The sequence below is a fragment of the Phoenix dactylifera genome, chromosome 14 (genome assembly GCF_051530095.1).
Source record: "Phoenix dactylifera cultivar Ajwa chromosome 14, Ajwa_hap1_PhDact_Kaust_v1.1, whole genome shotgun sequence".
NCBI classification, from domain to species: Eukaryota; Viridiplantae; Streptophyta; class Magnoliopsida; order Arecales; family Arecaceae; genus Phoenix; species Phoenix dactylifera.
In genome coordinates, this window is record NC_143203.1 from 20,532,094 (window position 1) to 20,559,625 (window position 27,532).

The 27,532-nt window shown below is 39.4% G+C and overlaps 2 protein-coding genes across 2 annotated transcripts; both read right to left on the minus strand.

Annotated features, from left to right (window-relative positions):
• Positions 1–328: 328 nt before the first annotated feature.
• On the minus strand, positions 329–5,175 carry LOC103712636 (replication protein A 14 kDa subunit). Its single transcript, XM_008799211.5, has 3 exons — positions 4,941–5,175; positions 2,973–3,231; positions 329–2,084 (listed from the first exon to the last, which is right to left on the minus strand). The coding sequence occupies exons 2-3, from the start codon at positions 3,226–3,228 to the stop codon at positions 2,020–2,022; spliced, it is 321 nt and encodes a 106-aa protein (XP_008797433.4). The 5' UTR covers positions 3,229–3,231; positions 4,941–5,175; the 3' UTR covers positions 329–2,019.
• A 2,861-nt stretch (positions 5,176–8,036) lies between these two features.
• On the minus strand, positions 8,037–26,008 carry LOC103712637 (putative protein disulfide-isomerase A6). Its single transcript, XM_088710914.1, has 11 exons — positions 25,671–26,008; positions 18,561–18,645; positions 18,087–18,184; positions 17,889–17,944; positions 15,128–15,245; positions 15,006–15,033; positions 14,841–14,932; positions 11,595–11,751; positions 11,383–11,507; positions 8,397–8,496; positions 8,037–8,270 (listed from the first exon to the last, which is right to left on the minus strand). The coding sequence occupies exons 1-11, from the start codon at positions 25,946–25,948 to the stop codon at positions 8,202–8,204; spliced, it is 1,206 nt and encodes a 401-aa protein (XP_088567040.1). The 5' UTR covers positions 25,949–26,008; the 3' UTR covers positions 8,037–8,201.
• Between the last annotated feature and the right edge of the window lie 1,524 nt (positions 26,009–27,532).

A 27,532-nucleotide genomic window follows, 5' to 3' on the forward strand; every position in this document is an offset into this window, starting at 1 on the left:
GTTTAGCCTGTTTAGATCTGTTTAACCTGCCCAACAGTTAAACGGGTTAAACGGTTTAAACGGGTCAGACATCTAAAATCCGTATCCGATCCAATTAATAAACAGGTTAAACAGGCTGACCTGTTTACGATCCGAATCTGTTTAGGCCAAATCCAAACCTGTTTATGGTAGGTCGAACACGGGTCGGGTTAGTGGGTCGGGTCTCCTAAGCAAAACATTTTGGACGGCTCTAAGTCTGGATTTTAAGTCTAGATTTTAAGTCTGGTAGTTTAGATCAGGCCTAAAAGGAGCCCACCTATTAAACAGGTGAGTCCAATCTTTCTCCTCCTCCTCTCTTCCCTTTCTCCCCCCATTCTTTCTACATTCATTATTTTTTTTTTAAAATAACAACAATTAAGGAAGCCTGAGGCTCGAAGCCCTTGTAAGTATAGAGCTTGAGCTCGAAAAATAGGTCAGACGGCTGGGACAGCCGAGCCCAAATTTGGCTAATTTTAGTTATACCCGGGCTGTGCTCGACCCGGGTTTAGTCATCTTCATCTGGTTGGTCTGTTGCCTCTTCATGAGATATTGCCTCTCAGGAGAGGTTTAAATGGAGGTGGGAATTAAATCGATAAAGTTAGGATCGTAGGAACTTATTTTGTTTGGTCAAAAGGATACCTAGCAATCAAGGGTTTTAGATGCAAGACATGAAAAGAAGGGCTCGTTTGCTTTGCCAAATATATATATATATATATATATATATATGTGTGTGTGTGTGTGTGTGTTTTTAAAAATAATTTCTGAAAATATGATATTTGAAAAAATAATTTTAGTATATTTAGTTGATCATAAAAAAGTGGCACGTTTCAAAAAATAACTTATATTTAATCGAGCATTTATTTCTCTAGAAAAATTTATAAAATATCTATCATATTCTTAATAAAGAAAAAGATCTTATTCATAGATTTTTATAGCTTAAGGATACTTTTGAAAAAAAAAACTCCAATTTTCAACCAGCGAGAAGTAGCTTTTTCATGTCCATGAATTTTTCTTCTTTTGAAACATTTTAATCTTATACCTATGAAAATATTATTTTTCTATCTCTTTTCTTAAAAAACTCCAACCAAACAAGAAATATTTCTTTATTTTTCCACTACCACACTTTCAATCCTTTTTCTAAGAACCAAACTGAGTCCATAAATCTTGCAAACCAAACGAGCCCATAAATCCTACAATAATACGACAAATCAATGCTTGCGAAGATGATGATCTTTCAATCCTTGGTAAAAAGATGGATCTTTCTCTACCCATCTCTAACTTTTTATCCTGAATTGCACTCTCTTCTTACTCGAGATTGTCCGCCACCGCATGCTGTTAGGTGTTCATCCTGACTTGCAAGGCTTTGAGGTCTGCTTCACTACCTGTAGAAGCCAGAGATGGCACCAGCAGCAACAAATATCCAGGATGACAACAATCTCCAACAATATTTTCTATGACGCAAGGTAAACTTCTAAGACCACTACCATAGTGGCTCAATCACTATAGAATATTCAATGAGAATTTTCCCCCTTCCCTTTCCTTTGATCACCCACTTCACATGTTACCACCACATTTCTCCCTCTAATATGCCACCAACATTATCTCGACCACTGCGGGAGGTGAAATCATGGTGACAAAACTATAATTAAGCATATTGAGCAACTCATTGAAACTTTCTTTCAGCACATACCAATGATCCAGCATCTCCATAACCATTTTAGTGTCAACAAATGGAATAATGCAGTGAGGGACCTAGGAAAAGCTCAATTGAACTTATATAAGACCGATAAATTGCCACAGTATGCACAAGCTGGCCCCAGTGCACAACCTTTGCAAAGAGTAGGATGGGTGGAGGCCTTAAATGCTTGAAACCAAGTTGATGAGGTTCTTGGCCGCAAAATCAGGCTCTTGACACCATCCCTTCTTAAAAGGAAACATACATCATTAGAAGACACAATGACTATATCTTTATCTTCTTGGATCAGGTCCAGCCCCAATTCATCAGAGGAACAGGTTCTTGAATTTGCCATTTGCAAGCTGGCATAGCCCATTGTATGCTAAGGTATCTGCAAGAGAAAGACCCTTTTTGAGACAGCAAAACAACAGGAGAGAGGGAAAAAAACAGAGGATGAAGACATAACTCATATGCTAAGAGGATGATCTATGGTGCAAGCAAGAGTTTTACTTTTGGCCAATTTCTATCGCCTCCGTAGCATGTAGAGACTAAAGAAATAACAATGGCTTTTAACCAAATATATACTAGTTCTGACCAAAGTATCTGATTGTACCTGCATCATAAGAGATCCAATAGCATTGGAAAAAACTGTATAAAAAGGAAATGTCCTTGTTTATTTTTAAAAATTATGACAGTAGTCACAGAACCTAGCTCCTTGCTATCTCCTTTAAGCAAGAACAATTTGAAAAAAGATATAGTCAAAAAAAAAAAATCCATGCTCCAGTCAAGGATGAAGATATTAGATTGATCTAACAGTTGATGATTTCGAAAGAAGGCATATGTTACAGGGACCAATGGAGAATTAACTAATTCATAGTCTAATCTCAATAGATGGATGCAACATGAAGAAGACCTTTGTATTGGTGAATTTTAAAGAAACAGTTTCATTGGGACTAAGAAAAAAGATTCCCCAACCACCATGGAAGAATGCCACCTTGTTGTTTTTTATAAATGAATTCAATATATGGAAGAAAGGGAAACTAGTAAGATTAACAATTGGTCAATTCTTTGTTTCCTTTTTTCCCCCTGCTCTTCCCCCCGCTCTTTCAATAATCAACCCATGCTCATTTCTTATCCCAATCAGATATGTGGAAAATGTAACTAGAAATGATGAACAACAATGCTATTGTACCAAAACTTTGAAGGTTTAAGAAGTACAAAGGGATGAAAAGAGGGAGACAGCATAAATAAAACACTAAAAGAGTTCAAAGTAAACTACCAAATGTATCACCGAAGTCAGTGCAAATTTCAGCACGAATTGATTGATTGCCGTCAGCAATACCTATAACCTCCACAAAATGTGACAAAGGAAAGGCCTGAGAAACCTTCACAGTTAGCTGATGCCCATCAGTTGATTTCCCTATGATGACCCCACCTTCATTTTGCATCACTTGAACCACTGCTCGAACTCTCCGACCCTGATACATCTTCAGAAGCTCTGCATTCACAAAAACTGCGGGGCTAGATGTATCCATTATCTGCAAAGCATGTTAGGCAGAATTAAAAATGTTTCAAGCTTCCGGTATTACACTTTGATGCTCAACAATTTCATATAAAATGGTTAATCCTCCTATATCGGTAACTTTAACTTGCTTTCCGCAATATATTTACTAACAGTTAAGAAAAAAATGAATATATCATGGACATAGTCAAACTAGCTTGCAGATAATGCTAAAGCAAAAGAGACAGAAACAACACGTTGTTAGCAAGAAAGCTCTCTCAGCTGAAATGATACAATTCTTATGTGAGCATTAAGAATGCAAGCTAATAACCAACATTTGATAGCTTTTCATAGAAATATTTAGAAGCTAGTCGTAAAGGTTCCTATGTGTCAGAACTAGATTAACTGTTCCTATTCATTCCCAGATTGTGTTCTGACCCTCATGTTGCGATGCATGACATATCACCACAAAATTTGATAACCTTGACAGACCTATGCAGCAACTGTCACTAAATCATAGAGGAATTATTGCAGATTATCTAAAGATCACTATACTTCTCCTAGCTAATATTTCATTCTAATGCACGAATCGTGAAGACAACAATGAAACATTATAATTAAGCACTGTAATTTACCCCTATATCATCAGTATCAACAAACTGCAAAGAGGAGTTACAATGTCCTTAACATTTCAACAAGCTTGTAGAATCTTTTAAGCCATGCAATTTGATAATCTAAAATCATGTAGGATCATCAGGATCATCATGTTGAATACACTTATATTGATGATTAGCTGCTCTTATAATCGCAAGCTCAACCTCTACCAAATCAGTATTTACACTAGAAACACCAGACAGAATCAACTAGTCTACTGCAAGGATTAAATAAAGTTGACATCGACCGAGAAGAACCCCTAAAAAAACATTAACTTTCGAATGCATTTTTTTTCTTGGCCATCATAAGTTGTCGTAACAGCAAATGATGGACAATGATGGTAAAATAATGGCATTATTTGATTGTTTCACCATTCAGAGAACAAAACATTCTTTCCGAACTGTTACAGAGATTTTTGAAAAAGGATGAGCAGTACTAATATGATGATTTGAATATAAGAAAACATTGTTTCAAGTGGAGGAACACAGAAAGTATCCAAAAATAGCTACTATTCAATATTCATGCCATATAACAACCATTATAACGGCACAACAGCTAGATCATATTGCCTATCATGTAGATATACAAAGTAATGCATAATGGCTATCAATTTAAGCCATGTTTCGCAGCCAACTTACAATTTCTTTAAACAGTATGATCAAGACAACTATCACGTATAGATCTTTTTTCATCTAAATTTTTGACGTCAGTGTTTTTTTTTTTTTGGTACATACGTCAGAGTGTTTTAATCCAACAAAACAACAGTAACATATCCCGTTCTTATACCACAATGAATGCTAAAATTGACAAAACAAAATAGGAAAAAGAAAAGAAGCAGTTTTGGCACATCATATCAAACATAAGGCTCCAAACCAGGTATAAAACAAAGCCAAGAAGAAAGATCCATAAGAAACTGATCTAAATCGATACGTTTTGGTACAAAGAAACCAAATTAGAGCCCACATTCTTTTTGCTCTTTAAGTGAAAAAACTTAGGGATTGTAAAATTTTTCACGGAGAGAAGAAGAGATGCTCAAATCTCAATCGAAGACGATGATTAGAAGTCTAAAATGCGGGAGAAACAAATCGATACCGTGCAGATCGGTCGAAACCCTCGAGTGGCGATCGGAAGAAGAGAGAGGCGAGGGGTTTTGATGGACTTGGGGTTTGGGATTTGGCGCCGAGAAATACGTGTGGGGATTTTAATACAAAAGGCTTTTGTTTTTTTTCCTTTTCTTCCATTTTGGCGCCGCTTGGTATACAAGGGTTCGGATTTGGCGCCACGATGTGGTCCTTCGCCCGGGTGCCCATCGGATCCACCCGGATAGATCTGAACACGGTTCCAAAACAGCCTGTTCCGATTCCACAAAAACCTAGAATCTTAACCGGAACCGAAAATAGTCGGTTCGGTTTCGATTCTAGAACCGCCGGTTCTGGTTTCGGTTCTAGACAATTCCGATTCTAAAATTTTGAAAAAAAAATAGATTGTTTAATTAATTTGGAAAAAAAATTTAAATACAAATAGATTGTGTAATTAATACAAAATGATAATTCGTACCTCATTTTATTATTTACTCATCAATAGAGGGGGGTTGGTAATTTGGATCCCAAGAATTTGGGTTTGGAACATATATTTCCTTGCCTTTATTTGAGCGGGAGGAAGACATTTTTGATAATTGGATTGGAAAAAATGAAAATATGGGAAGATTATGGAATGTGTAGAGAATTGGAATAGATTGAATAATTGAGAGAGAGATTGGAAGATTGAGTGGTGTGGTGAAAAAATTGATTTGGAGAGGTATATATAGTGTTGGGGATAATTTTTGTTTCCCAATATGCTCCTCAAACTAGCCATTTTTTAGTTGTTAGGAGGGATAAAATAGTCATTTTTCGGTTCGAACCGAAACCGAACCGCCGGTTCTAGTTTCGGTTCCGGTTCCGGTTCCAGCTCGGTTCGTATTCCGGTTCCATCAAACTGGGAACCTTAACTGAACCGTATTCCTTAAGGTTCCGGTTCGGTTAAGAACCGTGAGACACGGTTCCGGTTCCGGTCTGGTTCTTTCCGGTTCGGTTCTGGTTCGGTTCCCCAATTAGAACCGAACCGTGGTCAGATCTACACCCAGAGGCATCAGGATACGCTGCAGTTTGATGACGGAATTTAGGACGAAGTTAAATGCTTTTGAGTTACTTTGTTCTTTTATCAGGTTATCATGGTCTGCATGACGTGTAATATTTGAATATTAAAATGTTCATAGGCAATCAGAGTTCTAAAACTGCTGTGTGATACTGAAATAAGGAACGTAGGTTGATGGGGAGGATGTTGGTCATCCTGCCTCCGAGGTGCTTGGCATCAGTATTGGCCAAGGTATCATTTTGACCTGGTCAAGTAGAAAGAGACGCGGCGTATTCTTAAACGATCATTAAGAGGCTATACCTATGATTCTAGTAGTAGTTACGCTTATATGATCAGTATAATTATTGCCACATGGTGGAGTTGTTACCATACAGTTAACGCGCGTCTAACTATTCTTATGTAGTTATTGCGCCCTCCAATAATTGAGGTAACGCACACCGTCACCATCTTTTTTATAGAGGAAACCGGGGGCCTCTCAGGTAAGTCCACCTGACTCGCTCCCAGTCTTATTATAAGTAATCATTTCTCTCTTATTCATCCATTGTTGTTCGAGAATTTGACTGACTGGAGATCGGAGGATCCCCCGAAAACCTTCCAGCGATAGAACTTCATTCTAGGTCGAATTTGTATTTCGGAGAGCAATCAACGAGCCTTCTGTCTTTTGAAATCTTTTCTCGGCTCTAGGCCGACCTTATCTTCACCTCAGGCGGCCGACCTTAGAAGCAACTGATCTCAATCCAAATTCTAGCAACAACAGAGGTCATAATCTGTTGCTTTAGGAACTCTACTCAATTGTAGTCGCGTTCACTAAGATATTTTTGAGTCCATTTTTATATATTGTAGTTTAAGCTATTCGAGGTATACCATTAGCAATTTGGTTCAGTATCCAATCATATCATTAATTTATCAATTGCTTGTTGATGCTTTTGGAACTGATGCCAATGAGAAATATGCTGCTAATTTGTCCGAAATTGGTTGTCCAGGAGTACCTCCTTACGGTGACTTCGGCTTCTCTTGGGCCAAGACCACTTCGATCCCTTTTTCCCTAAACGGGCCGATCGAAATGCTGAAATGGGCTCTCACTGGTCCGGCTTGAGTTGGGATGCTCATTTGCAGGCAACTAAACGGGCATGTGGAGGTTTACCTGACGATTGACGAGATATTTGGAGAATAGGATGGTTGAGGAATATCCAATGCCTCAATCTTTTGTTTCTGCTAATGATTTCCAGTTTTTTCTCAATTATTTCATTCCTCTAGCTTCCATGACCTAATTGAGAAGCAAATCTATGGTTGCGACATGGATAATATGATAGCACAGCAATGAATTTGTATTTCAGGGAATACATAAAGAGACACAGGATATTACAAACTTTGCATACGGAGAAAATCCAGAACATCCTTTTTGGAGTTTTCCTCGAAGTCCCATGGCAACCTGTAACGGAATCGGATAGGGCTACCTTTTCTAATTGTTTTTGACTAGGTTGGGAATTGTCACAAGAGACAAATTAAAGAAAGGGGATTCTGAGTGCTTAATACTAAACGGGATTTTTCAGAAGTTATCCATTGTTTTAAATCCATCTCAGGAGATCTTTTGATATTGGTACAATTTGCATGTGTTTTTCGGTTGTTGGTTTGTTTCTTGACTCGTGCGGAGGGAGATGGTAATCAGGTTGCACATTCCTTACTCCAGCATCCCAATTAGATCCAGAACTTACCAGTTTCCTATGTGGAAACACCAATTAAATCCATACTTAATCCAATTTCCTACTGGGTCAGATTGTATTTAACACTGATTAAACCTAAACTTAGTCCAATTTCCTGTAACTTAATCTCAACATCTAATCCAACCAGGAACAACCAGGACAGTCAGAATATTCTGACAAGTAAAAGATTGACAAATTCTGCCACAAATTGCCCTACACAAGGATATCACTTCCAATTGCTCTTCAGAGATGCAAAAGAAGCTGCTCTTCAGAAAATAGAGACAACATAAATGCAAGGATCTGCCCTGTTTGTTTTATGGTAAGCCTATCTCTGTAAGTCAAGATCGAGTCATTTAAAAACAAAACGCAATGGAGATCATTGGTAATTGCATATGATTATGCAAACTGCAACGTCTAACACGAGGCCCTGCTGCACATAACTCACTTGGTTATAAAGATGCAAATCTCAAAATTTGTCTGGAAAATGTTTTTAAGTATCAAAGAAGCCTGCATGCCCCTAAGCAGCAAAAGTTGATAGGATGTTCTTCTTGATGATGAACTCGTCTGCCTTGGAAGGGCTGATTGACTGCCACCAGACAAAAAGTGTATATTTCTCGATGTTAGGAAATCAAATAACATCCTAGAAATGTCTAATATATCTGAGATTCATTTCCTGGCAAATTAAAAGGAACAGAAAAGATTGTCGTCCCACCTTATCCATCATGCGTTGAAGCCGCTCAATTTCATTTTTGGCATAGTCAGAACCTTTGTCAATGCAGCTTTTTGCAATCTTCAAATATGTCTTACCAAACCTGACATTCATGGTATAAATGAAAAGTCAACTTAGATTCCAACTACATGGCAGTGCAAGTGGAGACATCACTAGACATGGAGGTAATCAAGGTTTTAAAGCTCTGTTTTGTTTTTGGTTTCAGCTCTCTGGGTAGTCTTGCTTTCAGAAGTTTGACTTTCAGAGCTTCCGCAAAAAAAAAATGTCAAGAAAACTATCATAATAAGAAAACTAAGAAAAAATCAAGAAGAGTTGCTTTACATCATCAGAGTTTTTCAGGATCATATTTGTGTAGTTTCAGCAGTTCAGAACTAAATTGTTTTAAAGCTTGATATATTAAATATATTATATTTCTCTCTAATTTTTATAATTATCCTATGCTTTTCTAATTTTATAATTTTCATCCACATTTCTCAAGTGTCCTGATTTTATATTTGCTTTGATTTTTATATTTAACTAAACTTTTGTCTAAGCATATTTCATTTTATCTTATTTTAATAATCTAGAGTAAAAGGTCATTGTCCAATTATGATCCTAAGCATAAGAAAAACCATTTGAGCATATTTCATTATATTCTATTTTTTAGCAACCCATCCAAACAATTATCCACCCAAACAAAAACCAATTTTATGTCAATATTTTGTTTTAGCCTAGAAAAGAGAAGAAAAATCATTAAAGTAGAAAAGAACAATAAGAATCATCAGTGAAGATACTCATCAAAATTGCATCTTTCACACTATAATAAAAAAATGTAGCCAAAAATAACATAAATTAGATTATTGGAGTTTTAAATACATATGATATTGAATAGTATTAACAAATTGTACAAACTTTACAAAATATTTAACACATATACCTGTCAAATAAGAAAAAGTATCAAGATATTAGTTTCAGTAGGTTTCAATGGAAACTACCAAAACTTGGCCTAAACTGGCTGAAACACGAAACTGAAAATTTCAATCAGTTTCGGACCACTCTCAACCAAAACCTCCAAAACTGAACCACTATCGGTTTTGGCTGAAACTTCAAACCTTGGATGTAATGATGTTGCTTGGTTTAGTCAAGGAGATCAAGACCTTATAAGCATCCACAGTGAAAGCAAACATAAATCAAATTGATTTTAAGCTCTAATATTGACTGCCAAAAGAATGACACCTTGCAAAATTGGTGATAAGTTAATGCACCACATATTCTGGAATACTGCAAACTTTGTAAACACAATTCAATTGCATGAATAATTAATTTAGAAGTTTTCCCATAATAAATATATATATATAAAGTTCTTTAAAAAAAAAAAAACTTGCATGCATCCGATATTCCATCCATGCCTAGTCTAAAGCAACAAAACATGGCATAGTGGGGCCACATACCCTACCTCCCAATCACCAGAATTGCAATAAAAGCTCAACAGTCCATGCTTCATTCCCCCTTAAGGTCCCTGAAGAGATATGATGTCAAATAATTCCCACTGGAACATATTCCAATATCCACATGAGGAGGAAACATAATATGTACTTTTTCCATTTGACCGAAGGATAAAGGGCCCAAGTAAGGGCTGTACCGAGGTCAACCCATGCCTACCCAACCCACTGAAACATGGTGCCCAGGCCTAATCTGATTTTATTGAAGGTCTGAGGTACCCTCCTGCGAGGGTGCACCAGTTAGGTACTGGCACAGTACGTACTGTCATATGCCACTGTATCTGCTCATGATTTACCAATACAAGCAGTACAGCTTGCAATACAGGGTGGTATGCCATATGTACCATGGTATGTTCGATCAAGGGGATTCATGATTGTAAAAAAATAAGGTTCAGTGTAGGAAAAATTGTGGAGACAGATTCTGCAAAGGAATAAGGAGTAAAGTCCTCTGACTTCATGCAGAAGGATAGAGATTTTAATATTGGGTATTTTGATAGATTTTTGGAGATTAACAATTAAGCAAATCTACAGTTATATACATATGTCTAATTGAATTTTAAGATCACTAGCTTTTGAAGAATTCTTCAGATGAGATTACGCTTGACTTTGTAGAGGGTTGGTTGTAATTTGGAAGTTTTGGAGAATGAAGCACTTTGAGATAATCAATGATATTCAAACCACACATCTAATAGAAACTATCCCAAAATGAAACCAGATAGTTCACTTTCATTTCACATATTCATGAAGATTTCCATATACAAGGAATTGCAAGATTAAAATAATTGGTGAATTGCTATTTGCATTGCTAACATTAAGTAAACTAGGAAATAAATTCCCTAGACACCTAGAATTGAAGTCAATGGTCCCCACTAAATCTTCAAAACAGTTTTTAAGGTCAGCTTCTGTGTCAAAGCTCTTACAATTGACCATCCCTCAAGAAAAGCAAGTTTTCTCTATAATATTCATCTCCTTTGTAGGAAAAAGAGATACAAGCACCATTCTGTGTCAAGTGAATTTACCTTGGCATCCATGGAATACATTCCTTTAGTGTGATTCGGTTAAATCATTTCTTAGTAAACACCTTTTTGGCTCAGGGATGACTAGCTTAGCAGCCTGGCTAAGAAACCAAAGAAATCTTATTCTCACTAGAATATAAAGGACACAAAAGTAGAATACCAAAAGTGATGAGTGCAGCAGCCCACATCTTAGCCATTCAACATGGTAAGCATATGAATAAGGCACTATTTTATTTTAGCAATGACAATTATCTGATAATAAGCATGCTTCTCAGAACAGGGATGGTTTTTTATTCATTGCATGGTCCGACAAAACAGAGAAAAAACAATAGAACATTTACAGGAAGTATAGCGATAAGAAAAAAATCAGGACCAGTGTTGCAAAATCAAATTGACAACAAATTTCAAATTCATTAATCAATATATATCAATGCAATGACTATTGAAGATTCAACCAGGAAAAGATGTTACCTTGCAGAAGAACCCTTGAGTTTCTCAACCTCCTCTTCCATCTGAGATACAATTGCTTTCCGCTTGTCATTACTAGCACTGACAAATTCCTTCACCAAAGCATCTAAGCTTGCTACAATACCAGCCTACAGTAATTAAAGTTTAATTATTAAAGAAAATTCTTTGACAAAATACGAAAAATGTAGGTTTTCAAATTCCTATCTTCTACAAACCTGCGAAGTAAGTTTTCCTTTTTCATCACGGCTTGTGCCACACTTCTCATTGATGAATTTAACAAAGGCACCCAAGTCCCGGCCACCATCGTAGTCTTCACCAGCTTTGTTGCCCTTTGGGAAAAACTTTAATGTAGGATAACCACTAACTCCATACCTGAATTACATCATATGCACAGTGTGAATAAAGCAAAATAGTCATAGCAATTAAAATTAAATTATAAAAAATTTATGATGTCTGAAAGATTTCAAAATAAACTCTATTACATAGTAAAATTTTTTAGAAGCAAAAAACTATGCTTCATTGTATTGATTTTTAAAAATTTCCCTACAGAAGCCATTTTCAAGAAATTTCCCTACAGAAGCCATTGATAATGCCCTGATATAAGATGCAAAACAGGGCAATCAATGGTAAGCTCTATGCATGTGTGTTTTCAAGTTAGAAGTTCACAACCAAGCTCATGCTAATAATAGGACTTGTATTTTTATGACGTCTCCCTGCTTCGAGAAGAGGAAAACAATGAAAAATCAATCTAAACAAGATAAATGAAACACCAAAAGTTAATTTAGTCTCAAACCTGTTCCTTCTGGCACTTCCAAGATTACTTTCTTGCAAAACAGCATAAAAATCTCCTCATTACATATCCAATCAGTGTTCTTGTCGTTAGAAAAACATAACCCGTCCCCCCCCCCCCCCCCACCGGATCATATTAAATGCTGACTTGAATTAAGTCGGAACTATATGAAGATGAGCAGAAAGGTGATTGTGCTGAAATTCAAACAAGAATATAATGCCCTACATCAAAGTTTGCCTTTTCCACTTCTCATCCAGCCTCCAGCAGGACTTGACATGGACACATGCTAGTCCTTCTACCTACAAGCTGACCTCCCAGATTTTTTCTCAAGTCTCCCTCTTGCAAGGTTAACTTGGCTACAAAAATCAGCACAAACTCAGAGGGTTAACACCATGTTGACAGGGAAAAGAAGTCTCAGAGACCGTTGGATCATGCCCTAAAGCAGTTCCCACAGGATAATACATTTTGGTTGGCGCTATGGTTAAATGGAAGGAGAGGCATTTTCAAGCTACCAGACAAATGCTCTAATTTGATTGGTTTACGAAGTAACTAGAAATGAAGCTTGTGAGATGTATCAAAGAGTTTCCAAAGTTGCTAAAATACGGTTGAAGATAAATCTGGGATAAAATTAGTGAGACATGATTGTTGCCAAAGGTAATTGCATGAAGTTATTTCTAGATCTGTTCACCTCATCCTGTTGTAACTTGATACATCAAAATTTTCTGCATGGAGAACAATGAAAAGTATAGAGCCACTGGCATGCGGCCCAACTTCAGCATAGGCCAAAACCACGGCCAGCTCAAAGATTTCATTACGAGGAAAGCCTTTTGTTGCAGGATATTTGTGGACAATTTAGTGTTTATGGTAGCTAGAAACAGGGAAAGATATCGACCATTAAATCATAGAATATGCTCTATAATAAACATGTAAAAATAGTCAAATCAGAATGTAGTGGGAATTTATAGTGGAAAGCAGATTGAACAGGGTTCCAGTCAAAATGACTAGTAAGTGAGAAACACCAAGACCTTTTTGCTAGAGTTGACATACTGTCAGAATCGGACAGTACCACTGGTACCATACCAAACTGATAGAAAACCAGCCCTGGTACAGGCATTGGGTTATCAAAACAACATGGTACAGGGGCCAGGCGATGCAGAGAAGGAAGAAGATGCAGTGGGAGCACTGACCTCCAGTAAGGAAAAGGTGAGGGTGCTATGCAGGCCACTCCTCCACAACCTCCCACCTCCGAGCCGAGTAAGGGAAGGTGGGGTGGTTGTTGCAGGGGAGGGCTAGGGAACAACAGCTAAAGGAGAGGAGTTAGGGTTCCTCCCCCCTTTGTTCCAGCACTATAGCGGCTTTTGTGCACCATAAACAGTGGTAGGTGGTTTATTTGGGGCTTTTATGCCCATTTCGCCCCTCTCAATCCATGGAAAATCCATGTGGATGATACCACCCTGTCCCAAGGATTGGGACAAGATGATACATGGGGTGTACCATTCCACGAGAAAATCAGGACATCCCCATATCAAGGGATTTGAATCCTTGCTTTTTTATGAAATGAACAGTTCCATAACACAAGAAGATAAAGAAACACATCCAATCAGTCCAACACAAAAACTGCTGGAAATTAAAAAAGAAATGAGTACTCAGTTGTGTAAATATAAGAGGCAAATGAGATTTCAAAAAAAATATATAGGACCTATTTTTTAATAATTATATTTTGGAGGCCATGGCAATGAGTAGGAACCAAGAAATGGAATTTGTAAAGCCACAACAGGATAACACTAGATTATGTTTCTATTTGTGTCAATTCTATCATATATGTCAAGATACTTTAAAAAGATATCATGCCAATACATTACATGCAATTGCTGTTGCAAGAATTGCTTTTTCCAAGGAAATAGAAAATAAAGAGATGGATATAGCATAGTAGGAGTAACAAGCAAGAAATGAATACAATTAAAGAAACCATCCACAAGAACAATAAAGATCAGACATTAGAGAACCAGATGAAATGGTTTGTTCATTTAAATGGACGTCAAGAAATGGGCACAGATTTTGGATCATAGTGTCGGAGAAAGAGAATCGAAACACTTTGTTTTATTAAAATGTAAACATGAAGGAAACAGCCTTTTCTGAATGAAATGCAAAACAGGATATGCAAAACCAATGCTATAAAGTGAATAAAGCTTGTTAGAATGGTTACTGTGCATTTCCAGCTGTGCATTTAAAGATTTTTTTCATTCCAAATAAAATAATCTATTAATGCTTGCAGCCTTGAAGGGGCCAAACAAAGTGAAAATCATGCCTCCTTTGAATGCAAAGTGCACATCAAAGATTTTATGAGAAAGCTCTCTAGATGGGCGCATGGAAAAGAACCTAAATGACATTGAAAATTGGCAATCAACAACATAATGAATCATGATTAGATCCTAGTCAGTTAGGGCTGAAATGAAACATTGAAATGCAATATTCTGCTAGCAACTTTATTTCTGATTGCAGTCAGCAGGTACACCCCTTGATTACTGATCTCAAGGTAATGAATCTGAACTAAGGAACCACATTTATGCTGAAATACTAAGCATTCGAAAGAAGACATGTATAATTATGATATCTGCTAGTCTTAAAATTTTGGTTACTAGTAAACATAACTGTAAATTCTTGCACTCACTTTTCAGCCAAATCCTTGTATTTGTCAGCATCAATGTTAGCGATTACAACATCCTCTTCCAACTTGTAAGCAGTAGCTACCTTCTCATATGTCTACAAGTAAAGCTACAAAACATAAGTGGACCATTCTTTTTACAGCTTTTAGAGGTTTCATTCATCTACTTACAGGAGCAAGGTTTTTGCAATGACCACACCTGTTGAAATATCAAGCACAAGATTATATGTCAACGGGTAAAAAATTGAATGAAATGAACATAGCTGGGCGATCAGTCACAAAGGTAAACTAACCATGGCGCATAAAACTCCACAAGGACATCTTTAGTTTCATCAAGGACAACCTGGTTGAAGTTATCTGATGTCAGTACTAATACACTGGAAGGAATAGTTGCCACCTTTATGTTGGTCCCTGTAATCATTGACTAATAAATCTGTCAGGTAATGTCAACCCTTTTCTATCCACTTATTGACAACCAGGTGACAGAACTATCCATGAAACATGATGACAAAAGGAATTTTTTGAGCTCATAAAACTGGATAATAGGAAAATAATTATTATATGTACAAACACATGGGATAACGGGGTGAGCAGTAAATGACAGAATTCCCTTTATCCTTTTTAAGCCACAAGTGCATAAGAATCGAGAAAAATATGAACAGGAGCAAAATAGAGACAATTCAAGCATAATGACTGCTGCAAGGTCCACTATCAACGTTACATGCAAGCATGCCAGAAAAAGGTCAGCAGTCCAAACTAGGAAGAAAGCACATGAATGGAACATGCCAGACACTAGTTGGAGAATGATTAAAGGATTAAGCAAGAAGTTCATTTACATCTATTTCTTCATCTCTTCAAATCCCTAACAGTTCAGCTATATATCATGTGCCATGTAGCATACATATGTGTGACATTGATTACAGCACACTGTAGAACAGACTCTCCGCAATATTACATGTGCCAACTGCACCTAATACAGACAAAACAAATTGTACTCATTTATCTCATCCAGAGCTGTCTAGTTCCCGTACTTGAAGATGGATAATCTACAGCCCTTCAAAAATTCTAACTTAAAGAAGAAAAGGAATTGCAATCATTTTTCAATTAGTAGGCAAAACAGGGCAAAATATTTTTTAAAAAAAGAAAGTTATGATTCTGTTTCACTTGACAAGTTATAAATTTCCTCCTAAACTATGTGATAAGTACATATGCATACTTCTTGATTAGGTTCATGAATATACATGAAGAATACAAAATTAATACCGATGTGCTAAATACAAATATGATTTAAAAAATGAAATAAAGTCAGATGTAAGCATAACTATGTTTTTTTATATGTTTTAAGCAATTCCATCTCCGAACAGCACAAAGTTGGATTTGGTAAGATTCATTAGCAGTACATTTGCACAGCTCAGCCTGCACCAACCCATGTATCTTTAACTAGAAATGTGTATCAGGTTAGATGGATCCACTTTGCTTGTCAAATTCAAGTCATCCCCCAGTCATATCCAGTTCGAGAAAACATATCTGAACCTTAAGTAACTGCTTCAGATGTCTGTGGTGGATTGAAGCAGAACGATAACTGAAAATCCTTCCAGATGTGACTGAATCTTAGTGGTGAGTGTTGGTTGACAGAGCTCTAATAATGTGTAGACTAGATATTATTAGATGACTTGTGAACCCTCATCTGTCATATGAAGATCAGATAAGAAGCAACTTTCTGTATTGACAGCAAAGCAGTCTGTGGCATTCTAGTTGTTCACATCAAGGAAATCTATCAAAGCTTTAGAAACTGAGAAGTTATCAGAACACCTTGTTACCATCTCTAAATCTCAATATATTTCCTAATGTAATGCAAACTCCTGTTGTGAGGCACATGCAACTCCACCCTTTGCTTTTCTCATTTCCACCTCTGCATTAATGTATTCATCTCAAATTTCATGATTGGCCTCCTTGGGGACCACTTCTTCATTTCCTCATTTTAGATGGATACCTTTTTCTAAACCTTTCTCTATTTCCTTTCAAACAATCAAGAGAAAATCAGCAGGTACATGAGGGTGTAAAAAGGTAGTATACTCATCAATATAGTATAAATAATCTTGATCAGTGATTCAGTGGGATCACAGCCACCCATCAGACATTTTTTTCTCTCTTGAATAAACCACATGTAACGCACGTGCAAAATACCACCATCTTTAGATGCCAACCAAGTAAAGCCCTCCAATATTCATGCATAATTGCATGTCATTGTCATTGATTGTACATTTGCTTAGCAGTTTTCCCTTCTGATGAATGTTTTATAAACAAACTAAGGCACATTCAGTTTCACTTGCTAAAAATGACAGCTCACTATTATTCTTTAATTTACCAAGGCTCCTTTCACTAAAAGCCAACTGGAATTGCTAATCTTACAGCCCATCAACTGTGCCAGTGGGACAAGAAGAATGAGAACACAATCTTGAGTTTCCATCACATAAGATTCTGCCAAGTGCTTGTGGCCCATTTCATTCCATTGTAACATAAATGCGACCGCAAATTTCTATACCGACACATACCATGCAGTACCAGGCATACCATATCAAGCCGATATGCTAACAGCACAGTACGGGGGGCTTGATACATTACTGCTACAGTACATGGTACAGCTGCATCTCACCTCCAACGCCGTACCATGCATCAGTTCAGGGGCATACTACACCAACCTAACCCTACTGATAAGCTACTTGTACAGGGTCCAGCACCAACAGGGAAAACCTTGGATGAGACAAACACAGACCATGACAAACATTGATAGGCATCACCAACCAAGGCCATCTTTATCCACCAGCTTTGCATAGTAACTTTTACAAGCAAATATAATTCAAATACATATAAGTTAATCACTTTCCTTTCGACAAAAGCAGCAAATCTTCTGTACAAAACCAAGATTGTTAATAATAACCAGTCTCCACCCCATAACTTTGGATATGCTAAAGATATACTGTATGCAACATCTATTAGTTGCAAGAATGGAAATCCAACAAATCTCTTGCACATCACAAATTAAAACATTACCTCCTTCATTATTTACAAATTCAACAAGGGCTTCTGCAGTTCGTGGGCCTTCATACCTCCATAATCATATCAATTTGTTAGTGTCACATATAAATCAATAAATACTCAAATGAGAGAAATACGGAGGAGCCATATTAAACTCAAATGATTTAATAAGCATTAAAAGCTGGGGCAAAACTGTTAGGATATTACACTCACTTTTTTGGTTCCAAGGAGCCTTTTGGAAACCATTGGATTGTTGGGTATCCTGAAACCCCGTATTTGCCACATAAGCTCTTGTGCTCATCGCAGTCCACCTATATAGGGCAAACAGAAGTTAAAGTGAAACCAACATTTTGATAGACAATCTGAAGTGTTGTATAAAGATTCACTGGAGCAGCCAGGTTTCCATTTGTCCAATATGGTCAAGACAAAGCTGAAAAAGCTAAATTTGTTATTATAGTATCCTTTTTCATTTAATTTTAGCACATTTGATAGACTGTCAGCTAGGCATAGAAATGACTTTTCAGGAGAATCTTCTTTAAGACAAAAGGGGGGAGGGGAGGGGTGCATAAACATGAATCCAGAATGCAAATACATCTCCCACACATGCTGAAACCTGTCTGGAGCTAGACAAAACATTTGACGAGTTCTAGAAACCCAAAGATACATGCAATTAGAAATAAGACTGACCTTTCCTATCAAAATGGATTTAGCCTTCTTAAAACTTGAACCGAGCTTTTCATATTCAGGAGCAAGCTTCTTACAATGCCCACACCTGCCATCAAGAGTATAGGTAAATAAATAGTGAAGCTTCTATAGAGAAGAAAAATGAAAAGTTTCAATAAAAAAATGAAAAGTGTGGCAGGAGTTTTGAGAAACTATGTAGAACTAGAAACAAAGCATTACCATAAGAGTTTTCGCTGGCTACTTGATGCAGCACCAGTGTGGGGAAAGAGGAGAAGAAGGAAGAACAAGAGAAGGAGAAGGAAGAAGAGGTTGTAGAGACGCAGGAAGAATAGAGGAGGAAAGGAGAAGAAGAGAAGAAAGGACGTAGGGGAAGAAAATTCCAAATCACTTCATTAACCCTAATCATGAAAATAGTCCCTTTTATATAGGGCCCAAATACACAATTTGCATAAACCCCCTTACACAACAATAACTCCTAATAAGCCCACAAATAACACAAATAAGCCCTAAAATGCAAATAAACCCAGAAATAAAATAAACCACAAATAAATCCCTAAATGCAAATAAACCCAGAAATAAAATAAAATAAATATGCAAATAAACAGGTCTGACTCAATCCGGGGGCTCAGATCATCTGGATGAAGGGCTCTGATGTCCCCATCAACTCCTCCCGGGTGAGAAAAACTCGACCCCGTCGAGTACAGGTCTGGCCGGCTGTCATACTGCTCCAGAAGATCGGGGTCAAGGCGCTGCAACTCGGCTCGCGAAATCCACGTCACATCTGATTCGGCTCGACCTTTCCACCGAACAAGGTAACGTTGGTAGCTTCCTCTCCTGGTAGAAATAACCTGCTCATCTAATATATGTTCTATGTGTTCTCTGCGTGCATGAAACTTTGGAGGTGGAGGCTCAATAGCAGGTGCTGGGTCAGGGTGATCAACAACAACGGGTGTATCAACAAAAGGATCAGAAGGAATGAATGTGGACTTCTTGTATGGGACTAAATCTTTAATATTAAATGTCGCACTAATCCCATAGTCTTCAGGAAGATCTACAACATAAGCATTCGAACTGATTTTCTTTAAAACTTTGAACGGTCCCGCACTACGAGATTGCAACTTTTTGAACATTTCCGAAGGTTGTCGTTCAGGTCTAATTCTTACCATGACATGATCGCCTACATTCAATTCTTTATAACGTCTGTGCAAATCAGCAAGAGATTTATATTTTAAATTATTAGAGTGAAAATGTTTGCTGATCTCCTGATGCAATGAATGCAAGTGTGAAGCAAATGATTGTGCAGACTCAGAGACTCTATGTTGATGAGACATGGGAATCAAGTCTATGGGCTGCCTAGGTTTATATTCATTCACCACTTCGAAAGGACTCACGCCTAAGGACCTATTGACCGAACTATTATATGCAAACTCGGCGGTCGGTAACACTAAATCCCAGGTCCTAGTATAGGCCGATGAAAATTTTAATTTAGTGCCAATCATGTGTCCAAGAATTTTCCTAAAGGAACTCACGAATCTAACATCTCTATCAGACATAATAGGTGTTGGAAGGTCAGGAGGTCTAACGACTTCATTGAAATAAAGTTTGGCAACTCTAGAATTGTTAGAAGTCCTAGGACATAGGAGAAAAGGCGCCATATCCGAAAAATGGTCCACAACCATAAATATGGAATCGTGCTTGATATAGGTACGAGGAAGTCCCAACACGAAGTCCATATTGACATCTTGCCATGAGATCGTGGCACTAGACATAAAATCTAAGAGGTCGTTCAGCCTAGGGATGGGAAAACGATACTTAACCGTAATTTTATTGGGGGTGCGGAGTGTGGGTATAGCACAGGGGCTCAAACTCTCATGAATATACCCTCGAGTGAGGAGTTTGTCAACTTTACATTTCAGTTCGGTGTGGTCGTTTGGGTTGAGCCTATGATGAAGAAGAGTTGGTACGGATGCTCCAGGAATGAGGTCAATGACGTGCTGGAGGTCACGCATCAGAGGAAGTATATCTGGAAGATCCTGAGAGAAAACAGAGTGAAACTCCTCCAACAGGGAAACTACTGCGGGTGGGTGCTCAGGATTCGACTCCACATTGATAACTCTAGCCACAAGGTTAAACACAGGTGATTGGCTGTCGATATCTTTCATTACCTCGTTCGAAGTAATGATGTGAAGTGATTTATCTTTCCGTAGGGTAGCACTCTTTTTTGTAGAGGCGGGCTCTCGGGGAGGCAATGAGTTCAGTACAATTTTCCGACCCTGGAACATAAAGCTACACGAATTCGAACGTCCATGAAGTGTGACGTCCCTATCGTATAACCAAGGTCTCCCTAAAATGACTTGACCTACGTCCATCGGAAGGCAGTCGCACCAGATCTCGTCTTTATAAGATAGGAATTGAATCGGTACAAGGCATCTTTCCGACACCGAGATGGATGTCTTATCTACCCAGGCTACCTTATATGGGTTGGGATGAGGGGTAGATTTCAGGCCGAGGCGGGAAACAACTCCAGACGCAATGGCGTTGATGCAACTCCCGCTATCAAATAGGATTTTGCATGTTTTATCATTGATCTTAAGAAACGTGTAAAATATGGAGGTTCTACGCCAATCTTGTTCGGTCTTGGTTTGAGCTAGAGTATACCGAACCACATGAAGCCTAGGATTTTGGTCATTCCGATCAGTGGGCTCATTTTGGGGTTCAGACTGGATAAACTCTAACCCGGTCTGTTCGTCTCCAAAGTCTTCTACAAAATCCTCGATGTTTGGTTCATAGACTTCTTCGACACATTCAGTCTCCTGGGTTCCTACTTCAAGTTCAGTCATTAGATAGGTCTTGGCATTACATTGGGACGCGATATGGCCAAACTTTTGGCACCTGAAACATTGGGTTTAGCTTCTAGAACGAGGATTGGGACCTAGTATGCCCTTTTCTTTATCATTTGAAGAGTTCTGGACAGGTATCGGGGATGTCCGAATCGGTGCTTGGCTAGGGCCGGGCTGGTTAGAAGGATTGGGAAGCTGCCTGGGTTGTGGGAGGTAGTTTTGATTAGGTCGGGCTCCTGGGGCCATGGGTCGAGGGTCGGTACACCTCACTACAGAGGCTTGTAAGAAACTATCTACATCTTGAGCCAACTGGTATGCTTGGCCAAGGGTGGTAATCTCTCGGAGGATTAATTCTTTCTGAATCTCCTCGCGGAGTCCTGCCCGGAACCTAGAAAGAGTAACAGTCTCCTCTTCGATTACACCGCACCTCATGTGAAACTCTTCAAATCGTGCAATGTAATCGGCGACGGTTAAAGTCCCTTGAGTTAGTTTCTGCCACCTATCCATAAGGCGTTGTCGGTAAGAGAATGGCAGATACTTTTCATTCAGTTTTTCTTTCATATCCTCCCAGGTGGTGATACGAGGAAGCCTTTGGGTCTCACGCATATGTTCAACGTTATGCCAGTACCAGTGAGCTTGCCCAATAAGCTTCATTTTAGCAAACCGTACTTTTCTATCATCAGTCATGTCGTACCACTCAAAATAATTATCCATGGCTGCTCTCCAATCAAGGTACACACTCGGTTCTAATTGACCAGTAAATGTGGGAGCATCTACTCGTACGGTACGAAGTAGTCGCTCGTCAAGATCGCGCTGGTGATCAGGAGGAAGTTGGTTCCTAGGGGGATGGGGAAAAGCTACAGGTGGTGTGGTCAAACCAAGCTCGGGATAAGCTGCGATTGGGGTTGACGATTCAGGAGTCCTAGGGTGTTGGACTAGAGCATGGATCTCTCTTTTGAATTCATCTTGATCAGCTCGTAATGCAGCTAATTGTTCCAAAATATCTTGTAGAACTCTGGGGTCCATGGTGGGTAAAGGGGTCTGAGAGTCAGTGAGGAGGTACTCTCTACCACTACGGGTTGGCATGCAGGGACTACTCTAGTTGGTGATATGATATGCAATGCTACTAATGAACCCTAACTTACTAAATGCAATGCAGGACAACCTACTAATGCAATCTACTATGAATTCGGCAATCAGCAAATTTTCACAAAAATAACTTAAAATTAAATATTACTAATTTGCACTTTGGTTATTTCAAAATTAAGGCAGAAAATTAGTCACTATAAGAAATTAGGTTGCAAACACGTATTACAGTCGTTCAAAGTCCGAAAGTAATCTGATCTAGGAATGTTGAGAACTATCCTGCCGCTAGGGTATGCTAATTTAATATCTAGATTTAGAGGGTGAATAGGACGGGTGTGGTAATATATGTTCAGGATTTCAAAATATGACAGGAAAGTAAGTTTTCAATTATGGTTGTCATGCAAGAGAACTAGAACACAATTAGATAGACAAGCCCAAAAGGAGGAAGAACCTGTTACCTGTGGTGGATGCAGTCAACCAGAAGCATCCGTTGTGGAGTCTCGAACACGAAGTCGGCACCGGGTGGAGCTAGCTGAAGCGATGGGTCTGGATCTGCAGCACAAGGGACTCAGTGGAGCTGATTGCTGAAGCCAAATTATTGCAAGGCTGCAATGGATGCCAAGGGGATGCTGCCGTGGGCCTGTGGTTGCAGTTGGGCCCGTGTAATGAAGAGGGGAACAGGCAGCGGGGTTGGCACGGCCCTGCGGAAATGGTGGCCGAAATCAGAAAGGTGCTGCGGAGGCGGGAACGGTCGGAAACAGTGCCGGAGGTTCCTCGGGCGGCAACGGCTCGGGTGGAGGTGCCGGAGGCTGGCGGCACTCGGAGTAGGCACGCTCGGCAGAGGCGGCGGTCGGACGGAGGCAACGGCGGCAGCGACGGGAGGCGGTCGGCGGCTCGGGCTCTGGCGGCACGACGGTGAAGGCGCGGCAGAGGCGGTGGTGGCGCGGCGTGCGAGCTTGGGCGGCGGCGGGAGGTGGATTGGGCTCGGGCGGCGCGGCCACGGAAAGAGGGAAGAAGGAAGAAAATGACAGAGGTAAGGTTTTTTTTTTTTTTTTTTTGAACCTTAACGGGTTCGGGTTTCGGTTGAAACCCGCTCCGACAACGGTGAAGCCCAGCACGTGCAGATCACGTGCAATTTTTTTTTTTTTTTTTTTTTTGCTTGTTGGACCCGGGTTACCGGGTTGTGGGTAACGGGTTTAGGACTTACCCGTTACCTGATTTCTTCTTCAACCTCCCGATCGATTCGGGAGGGCGAACCGGTCGCTTCGGCGGCTGCGGCGGAACGCCCGAACAGAGGGGCTATGGCGTTCGCGGTCGCCGATCCGTGGTCGGCGGTGACAGGCGGCGGCTTCTTCCGACGATCGGTCACAGGACCGACGGTGGCAGAACCGTGGAAGTCGTGGCACGGTGGGTGTCCGTGGGGCGCGATGACCTCCGGCGGCGAACCAGCGGCACGGCGGCGTCGTGAAGGGAGACGGCGGTGGGTGTGGGCACAGAGACAGGGACGGCCAACCAGGAAGGGGCTGTTCTCTTCTCTTTTCTTTTTTTCTTTTTTTTTTGTCTCTGGTGAAAACCGATAGAGGGGAGGGGGGCTGGTGAAAACCGAGAGAGAAAGGAAGAGAGGAAACACTGGACCGTGGCTTTGGCAGCAGGGGCAAAGCCGACGTGGCTCTGATACCAAGTTGATGCAGCACCAGTGTGGGGAAAGAGGAGAAGAAGGAAGAACAAGAGAAGGAGAAGGAAGAAGAGGTTGTAGAGACGCAGGAAGAATAGAGGAGGAAAGGAGAAGAAGAGAAGAAAGGACGTAGGGGAAGAAAATTCTAAATCACTTCATTAACCCTAATCATGAAAATAGTCCCTTTTATATAGGGCCCAAATACACAATTTGCATAAACCCCCTTACACAACAATAACTCCTAATAAGCCCACAAATAACACAAATAAACCACAAATAAGCCCTAAAATGCAAATAAACCCAGAAATAAAATAAACCACAAATAAATCCCTAAATGCAAATAAACCCAGAAATAAAATAAAATAAATATGCAAATAAACAGGTCTGACTCAATCCGGGGGCTCAGGATCATCTGGATGAAGGGCTCTGATGTCCCCATCACTACTTCAGTGTTATTTATGCTAACCAAACTACCAAAATAGCTAAAGTTGACCTTATATTGTTAAAATTGGTTCGAAACATAAAGAACAAGAGAAAAAGGAAACTACATTCACAATAAAACCAACATCACCCAATAATACCTCACATCCAATTTTTAAAGGTGAACCATTAATAAACAGACAGAACTTTGCTATTTCCAATAAAAGACCAACTATTATTAGCACTACAAGAGGCATTTTTCGACAAATTCCCGAAAGAGGGGCACTGCTATGCTTATGCATAGGCATGAGATTACACTATGAAATGGCAGCACGTGACTGGCTGTGCAAGAGGTCCTCATAGAGTATCTACAGGATTCAAAGCCTATCACACATCAATATGTGAAAATCTTAGGCCAGCAGGTGCTCCAGGCATAAAATTATCCCTAGATGATAGATAACGCACAGATATATGAGATTGGAACAGCAACTTCAACTGCACGAACAGACCAGATAAGAAACGACATAAAGTTATAAATCATCTCCACGGTTCAACCTTTTCACCAAGTTGTCTCCTACAAGTACAAATTCTAACGACATCACCTGACAGATTAAACAATTAGACTCCTAGAGAGCTTCAACTGCATGCACAGACTCAATATAAAACAACATATAGTTATAAAAAACCATCTCAAACATTCAACCTTGCACCAAGTTGTCCCCTACAAGCACAAATCCCAACCAAGTAAAGCGACAAATCACACCAATCAGATGACACGGGAAGTTGACGTTTTCTTCCAGAACAGTTTCAAATGCCGCGAAATAATCCATTCAAGTAAATTATAAGAAGAAGAAAAAAATGAAATTCCATCCAAATCAAGTCAACACCCTCTCATCCAGCTCAAATACCTCGAGATCCATGCATGAAAACCCTAAATCCACGCACCCGGATGCCAACTACCGCAACCTAAGAATCCGATCACAAAATTCTCGAGGAATCATTACGCAAGGAAAGTAACAAAGACAAAAGCAGATTCACGAGATTGGACGATACTTTCTACATTCTCACAGCAGCGAAGAGAGTAGAGGATACCAAGGGGCGTAGAACTCGACGAGGGCACCGCGATCTTGGCCGACCTCCTTCTCGAAGTTGGCGTCGGTGAGCACGATGACGTCGTCGGCAAGAGCGGAGACGAAGAGGAGCGATAGTATGATGGTGAGGGTTCCAAAGGAGAACCAGATCTGCAATCTCTCCATCTCTCGCTCTCTTTCTCGCTTTCTAATCTCCTTTTCTCTCCCGAAAAACGCTCCGTTTTTTTTCTCGTTCTGTTTGTCGATAGCAGCGCCGGAAGAAAGACGGCGAAGAAACATGAGGACTCGAGCCTTATACCAGACCCAGCTGTTAACGAGTACTGCGACCACCTGTGAGCTTACCCCCTCCTTCAAAACGCTAGAACATAGCTTTAAAAGGAGTGCTCTTGCAACGTGCAGAGAAATAGAATGCTCCCGGAAAAGCTAAGGTTGCAAGCTACTCCCAATTACGCGTATTTAAGATCACAGGGGAGGCAAAGTACTGAACTTGGAGCTCCAAATTCAATGTTTAGCTGCAATTGCAGTTCATATAAAGTGTGTTTATTCCACCACTCCTGAAGACAGGCTTACCTCCAACTTGCCATTAAAACCGTTCAATCAAATAAATATTTTGGCATTCAAATTATTACAATACTTTAATCAAACAAAATTTCATATTTTAAAGGCAACAAACATATGCTACCATACTCGAATTATTTTACTAAGCAATCAAAACAATATTACAATATAATATTGAACAGTTCAATGTAAATCTACCATTCAACTCAAACAAATCATGTTGAATAAATCTACAATCCGAGTTGTATAGCCAATAGAATTCAATCCGAGTTGTATAGCCAATAGAATTCAACCATGCGTCTAACATTCTAGAAATGACAAGCATTCATTTATAGGCACATATTTTTTTTTGGATACAGCTGTCTATCATTAGATCTAAAAAATCAATCAAAAGAGCCTTGACGAGGTTCACCATCTCGGTATTGGGCTCCATACTGGTGTCGCACTAGCACTGTATCGATACGGTATGGTACAAGATCTTTTCAATGTATCAAGTACCGGTACGCCAACCGTACTAGATATTGATACCGACTCGATACAGTACGCTCTGAACCATCCAATTCAGACTGGTACAGCGAACCATGGCCTCAAAAAGGACTAGCATCAAAGTATCAATGTCCCTAGAGAGACATGCAAGCATGTCCATCCTTGCGCATAAATTAAAAAAAAAAAAAAAAAAAAAAAAAAAAAAGAAGAAGGAAGAAGGTCTTACCATCACATTTTCTTCACCTCCGGGCTCATTGCTATGGACCCCCGGGCCAGCCTCTCATTAGCAAGCAAGTGGCCATAGGCCATGGATATGTTGGGATCTCCATCACTTCATTGTAGAGGAGTGAAGCAAAGTCCTTTGGTCTCGTTGGCCCTTAAGGCCAGTGCTACTTTAGCTATCTAAAGAGCCACCTCCTTGATGGCACGAGGATCCCGTTCTCTTCTTCTCTTGCCTGTGGTTGTGCCACCTTTTAACTTGAAACAGATAAAGATGAAGGAGTGGATGGGGTCTGTGCCTAGGATGACTGAGAATGGTCCTTAGTGTCATGGATGCCTATTGTCATTGTTTCGTACAGCTATTCCTGCACCCAGACCGCCTGATCATAGCCACAAATCATACATCAGCAATAATTTAACATAACCATTTATATACATATAAGTTTTTCTTTATTTATATTAATTTTTAATATTCAAAAATATTATTAAAAATTAACTAATTTAACGGCGAGATTTATTGCCATTTTCTGTCTTGCGAAAGTCGGAGTAGACTGCTGTCAAGAGAGGGTGGAGAGGGTTCTAGCTGTGCCCATCCCGGAG